The sequence below is a fragment of the Palaemon carinicauda genome, chromosome 5 (genome assembly GCF_036898095.1).
Source record: "Palaemon carinicauda isolate YSFRI2023 chromosome 5, ASM3689809v2, whole genome shotgun sequence".
NCBI lineage: Eukaryota > Metazoa > Arthropoda > Malacostraca > Decapoda > Palaemonidae > Palaemon > Palaemon carinicauda.
The window spans coordinates 166,028,145-166,039,780 of NC_090729.1; the positions used below are offsets into that span (position 1 = coordinate 166,028,145).

Below are 11,636 nucleotides of genomic sequence, written 5' to 3' on the forward strand. Positions count from 1 at the left end.
GTATAGAAATTCGACGTCAAGACTTTTTCATAAAGCTCGGCAGACCAATCTTTTATCATACTAAATTCAAGTTGATGACTTGATATAAAGCCTAATTTTCACTAACCGGCAAGTTGTGAGGCGAGTGAGATTTTATCTCTCATGGAAAAAAAAAATAAATCACTTGACAGCATTTATTAGAAAAAATAGTGTTATTATGATTGATAAGATGATGATAGAGATATTTGTTACCTGCAAAATTCTGAGTTATGGGAAAGTACATACCCTGTAAATTTAATACACACAAACACGCATGCACTCATATACATACATGCATTATATATTATATAATGTGTGTATGTGTGCATAATTTTAAATATTCAATACGAGGAGAGAAAACTATGCTAAGGAATAACTTTGTGTTGACAATCCTCCCGAAAAATAAGCCTATCATATTATGCATTCTTGAAATATGTCCCTATGGACCCCAAGACAGAAACTGGAATAACATCTCTATAACTGAAATCTAAAAACATCCTTTTGATTATCATTCTCTGATATATGAAACTTTGTTACTATAACATTTATCTTATCATTAATCGTTTTAAAGGTAAGTAAGTGTTTATTGAATTTTTTTTTCGCCATGATGATAAGTACATAGAAATATGAAAACATTGCACTTTTAACCAGATTTTATCTCTGATCTGATAATATTAATGAGTACGTCGCTACTTTAATTTCACACTGACTCATCCTGGTATACCATAAAATGTATTTTATACGAATTCAGTCTTTAAACAACAAAGAAATTTATTATTTTGGTCAGAAAGTTATGTCTGACATAGATTCTGAGAGTTTCTGTGTTTTTAAGATTTTAACGTTTTTACGAAGCACAGGTTTAATAGATTGATTTACCATTTTTACATAACTCAGTTTTATATCGTACCTATTTTTTTTTTTTTTTACTTAAGATTTTATATCATTTCTTTCCGAATTTATTCGGACCATATTTGTAAGAGTCAATTTTGACCTATTAGTCTGGTTACATTTTGCTTTTGAAAAATTATAATGGAATCACCTCTTATACTCTGACAAATATATATTCCCGTTTGAGTTTCTGACGAGTAAAGATAACGAAGTACATATCCATTGGCACTCAGCTAAGTTGAGATAATGAATAAGTGTTATTGTCATTACCAAGATAACCTTGAACGTGACTTTCATTACTTACAAACGAAGAAATACGGGAGATTGTAAGTTGTTCCAGACTTGGTAAAGCATTACTCTTCAGACTCACTGCAGTGAACCGCTTGTCTGGGCTTGGTATAAGTATCTGGCATCTGTTTCTGCTAGTTTCAGTCGTTTCTGCATAAGTAATCTTATTTCTACAGAATCGTTAAGATGCCGTTGTCTACCATGCAAGGTGAGCATTTTGCTTATTTCAGATGTCATTTCTTCATCAAAGCATATAACGTTTCATCATAATTTCACAAAGTTGAATTATATTTCAGAGCTTCCATTTATACAGTAGGGGAGCAGGTATATTTTATGCTTCATTAAAAAGCCTTGGATTCCCGTATAAACAATAAAATTAGTAGTGATGCTATTAATGATCTTAAAATGTTTTATCTTCCCGTTTCCTATCCTCACTGGGCTACTTTCCCTGTTGGGGCCCTGGGCTTATAGCATCCTGCTTTTCCAACTAGGGTTGTAGCTTAGCAATAATAATGATATGTGCCCATACTTTTGTGTTTCTTATCCGCATTAGAATTACATATTTACTGTATTGTCTTAATTATATTTGCTGAGTTGGATAATATCCATTAAAAATCTAGTAGAGTAATAAACAAGTCTAGTGTTTATTGTACTTTAAATTTCTGTTTTGGAGATTTGTTCTTCAATTCATTGTGGTTTAAAAAAAAAATATGTCATTCGGTGAATTAAGGAAGAACTTGTGTCTAGTGACATAAACTAGTGGAATTGAATAAGACCTGCACTCACTCCTGTGTCCGTTTCCCACGAACATTGACACAACCTCATTTATGTCCACGTCAAATATTGTCATAATTGTCTTGTACTTGCACGTGAACATTTATGCAGTCGCCTTATACATTCTAACTAACATCCATAATATTAATGCGTGTTTTCAAACAAACCTTCCAGCAATTACCGTTACTTTTATCCAATCAATCTTGTTTTCGTTTATTCTGTTTAAGCAGTTGGCCTACATCTTCCCTCCTTCCAAAAGAGAAAGATCAAAAGTATGATTTCCAATAATTAAAGTAACAAAACAGAGTAGGCCCACGAAGAATCATCTTGATGCTATGAGACTGTAAACCTAGCGAAACACAATTTCATGTTTTCATTGCTCTTAAACACACCTAATACAGTGCCTTCATTATTCCTCAAGTTTTTATTTTAATTTCTATTTCATAACATTAGAAACTACAGTCTTCATGTTTTTTATTTTCATCTATTTCCAAGATTTACATGTATATAGTTCTTTAAATCTTTCAAAATAAAACGTGATACGACTTTTGAGAGGTATTGCAATACAAAAAAAGATGGGCTTCATTTAACTCACTAATATGTTATTTTTATCTTAATAATAACCATATAATATGAACCATCATTATAATCATCTACGTTATAGCCATCATACAATAATCGCCATTGTTTTAACCATATTTGATATTACCATTGTCTTCAATATGTTTTTTCTTGGAAGAACCATAACTATGTTCAAACATTTCTTCTATAGCTGAATCATTTCCTTATTTCTTTTGTATATATGTTCGATATTTTCCAGGGGATGTTCTGATTAATAACAGGAGTGACTACCGGATGTCCCGACAATATCTGGGAACGGTCAAGGCAGTCGTGCTGGACTGGGCCGGTAGGATTCCCAAGACAAGTTTTAGTCTGTTTTAAACACTTAAATGCTTAAACACTCTCTCTCTCTCTCTCTCTCACACACACACACACACACATATATATATATATATATATATATATATATATATTAAACGCTTAAACACACACACACACACACACACACACACATATATATATATATATATATATATATATATATATATATATATAGTATATGTATATACATGTATAGGCTATACAGATATATGTATATGCATACACACATATATACATACAGATATATATATATATATATATATATATATATATATATACTGTATATATATAAAGACAAATACTCAAGTGTGTATGAGTGCGATCACGCGCACATGGTACATTTAATTTTCAAAACATAATGAAATTATTTTGTCTTAAAAGCATTACAACAGTTTGTGTAATGTTCATTTCTATTAATGTTGGTGACTTTGAATTTGCAATTAGAAGACTGATATTTAAAAAAAATCAAATAGCCTACTTTTTTAAATAACTATTGGTATAATTGTCATTAGGGGAAATCCTTTCACCAACATATGGATGACTGATGTTTAGTGATCTAATTGAAGTGAAAGAAATCATGTTTTCAACGCAGGGACTGTCATTGACTGTGGGGTGTTTTCTCCTGCTGGGGCCTTCATGTCCATCTTCGAAGAGGAGGGGGTCCCCGTGACCATCGACGAAGCGAGGGGTCCTATGGGCATGCATAAAAGGGTGAGTTAACTTTTTTCTTACTTTTGTTATTGTTGTTGAGCAGCTAATTTTTCTTAGAGTGGCTTACGATACCATGTTAATTTTGATTGTGCTTTAATTTCATCAGACAAAACCTCCTTCTCAACTAAAGATTGTTCCAATCACGAACTGCTCAAAGAGCCAGATCCTGTACAAGCATAAACCTGGTTCAACATGAAATAGTTTCAAATAACAGCTTTATTTAGGGGTAAAAACATGATCTTTTTTATAGCTTTCTGACTTTGCTCGATCCAGTTACAGAATGCTCAATGAGCAAGAACCGTTGCATTATAAGCTGTTTTAACTTAAACTGTTTCCACCGATTAACCTCGTGTTGCTGAACCTGACTTAGTTAGTACATTTGTAGCTTCAGTTACAATAGCTATTTTGTTGTCAAAGTATCATAGCGTACTATAGTGAATTTTAATGCCGTTAACATACACATGAAGGCATTAGAGAACATTACAATCACTGATTATTATATCTTTTAATCAATGGATAACTCCAAAGTTCATCTGGTAACCACAAAATCACAAGACCAATTATCACTGAGTAAAGTTCTTTTTTTTTTTTCTTTTTTTTTTCTTTTGTCAGCAATGACACCCGATTAAGAGATGTCGTAAACTCCTATTTATCATCAATATATTCTTGCGTGATTTTTTCACATACGGGATTAGACGTAAATCCAGTTATTTCTATCATCTTTTGTTTTGTGCACTTTATTACTTTGGGGTTGTGGTGGCCCACTAAAAACGTCCTTGCCTGGCGTTCTGCTGGAGATAGAGTCCCGCTCAAACTCGACAGTTTTGTGCAATGTTTGCAACGTTATCATCTTTGAGAGCTAAGGAAGTGGGGGGGGGGGTTGCATATAGGTCTACTTGCTGCGTCATCAGTAGTCATTACCTGGCCCTCCGTGGCTAGCTTGGGTGGAAAAAGGGCTTGGGCGCTGATCACATGGGTATATGGTCAGTTTCTAGGGCATTGTCCTGCTAGCTAGGGCACTGTCACTGTCCCTTTCCTCTGCCATTCATGAGTAACCTTTAAGCCTTTCTTGCACACTTTCTACGTGCCTTCCTGTCCTCCTCTAAACTGTGCACATTCTATATCTTTCCCTCTGTCTTATGTATTTTCAGTCCTAGCCTTTTAAGTCTTGTACACTTTCTGGCGTAAATCCCGTCCTCCAACGTCCGTTCTCCATATAAATTAGTTTTCTAGCATTGCTTCATGTTCACAGCAGTTTCATCTTTAAGGCATCTCTTTGTGATCGCCTAAACTAGTGGATTTTGATTAAATATGAAGGTAAAATAAATAGTTAGTTGCTAGTGTAATATCAAGAGAGAGTAGTATAAATCGGTATTTGATTTTTTCTAAACCCTAAGCCCTAAATAATTTGCTATCAAATGAGAAAGTAATATCATTGAAAAATGTTTTCCGCTTTTATCTAAAAATTAATATGAACATTTCCTTTGATTCGTAATTAAAACAACAACCTGCAGCGATATAATCATCTATTGCTATATTTACTAATGTACGCTAACCGTCAAAAATGACAACTAAATATTTAGATAGATATGCACACACACGTACACACAGACTCAACCCTTTCCACCCCTCCACCTTTCTTCATTACAACCCATTGGTTCGGCAATTTGTGGGAGATTGTGGTTTCCGAATGTACCTCTCCGAGTAACCCATCTCACCAGGGTATGACTACATTCACATCCCCTGCCACTCAGTGTGACAGGGAAGAATATATATATATATATATATATATATATATATATATATATATATATATATATATATATATATATATATATAGTATTATTATTATTATTATAATTATTATTATTATTATTACTTGCTAAACTACAACTCTGGTTGTAAAAGCAGGATGCTATAAGCCCAGGGGCTCCGACCGATAAAATAGCCCAGTGAGGAAAGGAAGCAAGGAAAATAAAATATTTTAAGAACAGTAACAACATAGAAATAAATATTTACTCTATCAACAATAAAAACTTTAACATAACAAGAGGAAGAGAAATGCAATAGAATAGTGTCCCTGAGTGTACTCTCAAGCAAGAAAACTTTAACCCAAGACAGTGTAACACCATTGTACAGAGGCTATGGCACTACCCAAGACTACAAAACAATGGTTTGATTTTGTAGTGTCCTTCTCCTAGAAGAGCTGCTTACCATAGCTAAAGAGTCTCTTCTACCCTTACCATGAGGAAAGTAGCTACTGAACAATTACAGTGTAGCAGTTAACCCCATGAGAGAAGAAGAATTATTTGGTAATCTCAGTGTTGTCAGGTGTATGAGGACAGAGGAGACTGACTATGTAAAGAATAGGCGAGACCATTCGGTGTATGCGTAGGCAAAGGGAAAATTAACCATAACCAGAGAGAAGTATCCAATGTAACACTGTCTGGCCAGTCAAAGGACCCCATACCTCTATAACGGTAGTATCTCAACATACACTTTCTCTTTACTATATAGGGACGCATGAGAATATTTTTTTTAACGTGCAACTGAAGGAATAGAAGGGTAAAACACCTCCTGTAAATAGAAGCTAATGTTATTTCGGATTATGAATAAGGAATAAACAAACGAGGCTATGAATTCTCTCATTCAAAGTTTCCGTCGATGCAACCGTTATTTTCCAAACCTTTGTGTATTAAGAGGAAAATGACTACTTTTGAACTGGGTTTTTTTCTTATATTATTTTCAAGAATGGAAAGTTTCATTAAAATGCATGGAGACACTTTTAATTCTCTTTTTTATTAAAAAAAGGAGGGGGGAATAGATGTTTTTCCATTTTGGGAATGAAAATCCTTCCTTAAACATGATATTTGTTTGCGAGGAAACAGTTTTAAATTATATTCATGTTCAATCTTCCATAGGAATTTTAGTTAATTGATAGTTAAAAGAAAACTTGCGATAGAAAATAGCATTACTACTCCAATAGGGCTTTATAGCCAAACTATGCTCTCTCTCTCTCTCTCTCTCTCTCTCTCTCTCTCTCTCTCTCTCTCTCTCTCTCTCTCTCTCTCTCTCTCTCTCCAGCCACACGCACGCGAACTCACAAAACACACACACACACACACACACACACACACACACACACATATATATATATATATATATATATATATATATATATATATATATATATATATATATATATATATATATATATATATATATATATATATATATATGTATGTGTGTGTGTGTGTGTGTGTGTGTGTATTACAAACAAAATTTTTCTAATCCTGCAGGTCAAACGTCCAAAGAAATAGATAAAATTTGCAACTATTTTGTACTGTATTAGGTGCTTACATTAGCTTCTATTATTGTGTACAACTTTTTTATTTCTCTTATTTTTTGCATTATCTACCAAGTGCTTTGTCTCCCACAGGCCCACATTGTTAAAATGCTGGACATGGACAGCGTTAGGTCGAGATGGTTAAAAGCCAAGGGTCGCCCGCCAACGGAAGCAGATATTGACCGGCTCTACTCCAAATTTGTCCCAAAGAATATAGAGGCCCTGGAAAAGCACTCCACACTCATTGAAGGTACGAGAGAGAGAGAGAGAGAGAGAGAGAGAGAGAGAGAGAGAGAGAGAGAGAGAGAGAGAGAGAGAGAGAGAGAGAGAGAGAAGGTCCCATGCCCTTATGGTTATTGAAGTCAAGGGGATGAATTCAATGATGTTATGATAATCCTTGGTCCCGTAAGCTTCTCTTTGCCTTTGCTTTATATGTGTTCTTTTATTTTTTTCTATTTACTGTGTTATTTTAGTGTTGTTATGTGTGACTGGGCGTTGCTTTTATGACTTTCGTTGAAGAGTCAGCCCCTAACAAGTCACTAAATAGAAGGCTGGTAATGAAGGAAGGCACATTGCAGAGTATTATTCTTTTTGTGTTTTAAAATGTATGTTCCCTTTAACTGGTTGTGGTGGATTGAAAAGCACTCTTTATATTAAACAAACTATAGTGCTAATATAGTCAAGATATACCTTTGAATTAAGGAAATGCTGTCGTGTGTAATACAGCTCAGATATAAAAGACTGACAATTTGTGAATTAAAAATAAGCGTTGATATTGTTGACAAGAGAAAAAGATCGCAATGCCCCAATTTAAAGAATGTATCAAAGTAATAACGAATATAATTATCTTTTACACAGCTGAATTATAAACTATACCGGGACATCATACCACAGTTGTGATGAAAAATTACAAAGAAGTTAGTGTCCCTTGATCCAGTACAAAAATTCTAAATACCTCAACACTCTATCAAAAAAAAAAAAAAAAAAAAAATGTCACGGAAAAATTGAAAATGCATCTTTGTATAAAATAAGCTCATATATTTGTCCATCTTACAGGTACAGTCGAGTGTATCAAAGAGCTCAGGAAAATGGGCCTCAAAATTGGTTCCTGCACTGGATACCCATCGGACATCGTCGACAGACTGAAGCCCTTGGCTGAAGAACAAGGCTATGCCCCGGATGTCTATGTCACAGCCGACGAAGTACCAGCTGCAAGGCCCATGCCCTATATGGTTAGCTCTCTCTCTCTCTCTCTCTCTCTCTCTCTCTCTCTCTCTCTCTCTCTCTCTCTCTCTCTCTCTCTCTTTGAGAAATTGGTTTAAAGAAAGGGATTTCATGTATCCACTGATGACTGAGCTTTTTAAGTACCGTACAGTGCTCTGCATAAGTGAACTTCATTGTACCTCAGGTAACGTCAGCATTTGCGTTGTGTTGGTCAGTTGATAATGATGGGAAAGATGAAGAAGGTCAGTTGATAAAGGGCAGCAAACAACACCCTCCCCCACTATGAAAGATAGATACATAATAATAATAATAATAATAATAATAATAATAATAATAATAATAATGATAATAAACCTTACTCTTCGTATGAAAGACGTTATATAAGGCAAATATACCAACATCAGAAATATAGTGTGGGCTCAACATTTGAAAAGCTACGGTTTTTAAATTACTAAAACGATTTAAAGGTTTCGAAACATATGTTAACATTTATGTAATTTATAACCTTAATTACTTCTGTGCCATACCTTATGCAATCAGGGATAGCCTTAATATTTTATTTGACTTAATTTATCTAATTAGTCCTTGGATTATTTATTTAGTGGCAACTTAAGACAACTGAGGAAATTAAAGCTGCATAATTCGAAGTATTTCTACTTAGATCAAACGATTCATAAACGACAAAAATAGAAAAAAATATGGATACTATGTTATGGATCCATTCTAAATATAAGGATAATTCTATGGCATGTATTAATTTTAGGTAGAGGAATTAGACTATGGTATGCATACATTCTAAATAGATAGATTTTGCTATAGCATTCACGCATTCTATATAGAATACTACAAGTATAGAAAATAGAATGTCATTATGATGTATACCATACATATAACACTGCCACGTTAATTTTGCAGTTGCTTGAGCCGACCAAAAATCATATCACATATTGCGGCTGCTTTAAAGAGTAAAGCGATTTTGTTTTCTATAAAAGGGATCAGCCCCGCCCACTTGTCTGATGCATTTTATCAATATCATATGATAAAACTAAAGAATTATTAAGACCAGAATTAGTTCGCTTTTGCTAGGCACTAGACAAGAGCTAGAGGCAAACAAACTGTTAAGTTCTGTTTAATTTTGATATAGCCTATATATATATATATATATATATATATATATATATATATATATATATATATATATATATATATATATATATATGTATATATATATACATATATATATATATATATATATATATATATATAAATATATATATATATATATATATATATATATATATATATATATATATATATATATATATATATATATATATATATATATATATAGCGACCTTATGCAATGGGCACGAGTATGAAAATAATAATAATAATAATAATAATAATAATAATAATAATAATAATAATAATAATAATAATAACATATACCATTACTTTTTACCTATACCTTTAAGAATTAATCTAACAGAGAGGGATAAATTAAGTTACCTAAATATCATATGTAAAAAGTTTTCTGTATCATGAGAAAGTGTACCATTTTCCATAAAAGAGAATAATAATGATAATAATGGTGATTTGTTTACAGGTATGGCTAAACGCTATCCGGATGGTGGTATCACCCGTGGAGAGCGTTGTGAAAGTGGATGACACCGTTGATGGCATCAGAGAAGGAACTTCAGCTGGGTGCTGGACAGTGGGCGTGGCTAAGACAGTAAGTCTTTCATTCTCATTGCTTCTTCAGAATTTTCCTTATTGCATTAGCCTCCTGGTTAGTATAGTGGTAAAGCGTTCGCAAAGCATTCGCATAGCGCCAGATCGATCCCAGCCCGGGACCGTGAGTTTAAGATGTTTACTGGGGAGGCCACTGCTGTGGTTGGGCACCACAGTGGGGGGCTGTGCTTGCCCGGCTGATGTTCTGGTGAGCATCTATTCTGATGAAACTGGAACTGAGACCAGACACCTTTATTTCCCTCTTTATCTTAAAGGATGGCTTAAAAATTACTCCATTTTTTAGGAATCTTTCCATTTTCGTTTTATTTTTACGAATGTAAGGTGTTTTGTGATGAACGAAGTTTATCTTTTTATTAATATCAATAGTGTTAGCGACCGGTCAAAAATGACGGCTAAATATTTAGATAGATATGCACAATTCCACACACACGCAACCCCCTCTCGCCAGGGTATGACTACTCTACCCCCTATCCGAGGGACGGCGAGAGCTTAGTATGACCGACAATCTCTCTCTCTCTCTCTCTCTCTCTCTCTCTCTCTCTCTCTCTCTCTCTCTCTCTCTCTCTCTCTATATATATATATATATATATATATATATATATATATATATATATATATATATATACACACACACACACACACACACACATATATATATATATATATATATATATATATATATATATATATATATATATATATATATATATATATACACACCAAGATACAACGCTCGTTGGAAAAGGAATGATACTAACCTAAGGGCTCCAACGGGGAAAGCAGCCCAGTGAGGAAAGAAAATAAGGAAATAACAAATAAACTATGAATGAAAAGTGATGAATGAAAAATATGAAATATTTTAAGATCAATAAAAACTTTATGAAATATGGTAGAATTAAGATTTACAACAAATTTGAACTTCTGAAATTCCTCTGACTCCACTGCCAGATTAGGATGACTATTCCCCAATCTGGTCATAGCTGGAATAAAACTTCAGTGTAGTATTGAGCCTCATGATGGAGAAGGCAATTCTGTTAGAATTAACTGCATACCTGGTACTATATACAGGATGGTGCAGTCTGGGAAGATCTCAATACAAATAATGGTCAGAAATATGAATAATCTTATGAAACACATTCAAAGAACTAACTGAACGTCGGTGACAGATCAATATCGAGATAAGGAATTAGGAATTTAATAGGATGCAAGTTTTTGTCCAACAAATTGAGATAAGAGTCGGCGGCTGAAGACCAGAAAGGGGAACAATACTCGAAACAAGGTACTGTAGAGTGAAAGAATTAAAACATTTCTTCAGAATAGATTGATCACGAAAAATCTTAAAAGACTTTCTCAATGAGCCAATATTTTAGGAAATTAAAGAAGTAACAGATCTAATGTATTTCTCAAAAGTAAATTTGCAATCAAGAATCTCACCTAGAATTTCAAATGAGTTATATAAAATTACAAAAAAATATTGTCAATGCAATGATCTCGATTTTAAGGAGCCACTGTCCTTGACCTCATTATAGTCATACTTTGAGTTTAGGTGGGGTTCAATTTCATACACATTATTTGCACAATACACTAACATGTCTACTGAGGGATTCAGCAACCACAAGTCTACATTCAGGAGAAGGAACTTGTGCAAAAAGAATAGCATCGTCTGCCTATGCAACGACCTTATTTTCTAGGC

The 11,636-nt window shown here is 33.6% G+C and overlaps 1 protein-coding gene across 1 annotated transcript in view; it reads left to right on the top strand.

Moving 5' to 3' along the window:
• The first annotated feature begins 1,223 nt into the window (after nt 1-1,223).
• The window catches only part of LOC137641578 (phosphonoacetaldehyde hydrolase-like), a 12,766-nt gene continuing 2,353 nt past the window's right edge, over nt 1,224-11,636 (top strand). Inside the window, exons 1-6 of the mRNA XM_068374281.1 lie at nt 1,224-1,402; nt 2,789-2,875; nt 3,503-3,621; nt 7,061-7,217; nt 8,024-8,199; nt 9,798-9,923. Of these exons, the coding sequence (XP_068230382.1) occupies nt 1,381-1,402; nt 2,789-2,875; nt 3,503-3,621; nt 7,061-7,217; nt 8,024-8,199; nt 9,798-9,923 (687 nt within the window). The 5' untranslated portion in view covers nt 1,224-1,380. The remainder of the gene's footprint in view (nt 1,403-2,788; nt 2,876-3,502; nt 3,622-7,060; nt 7,218-8,023; nt 8,200-9,797; nt 9,924-11,636) is intronic.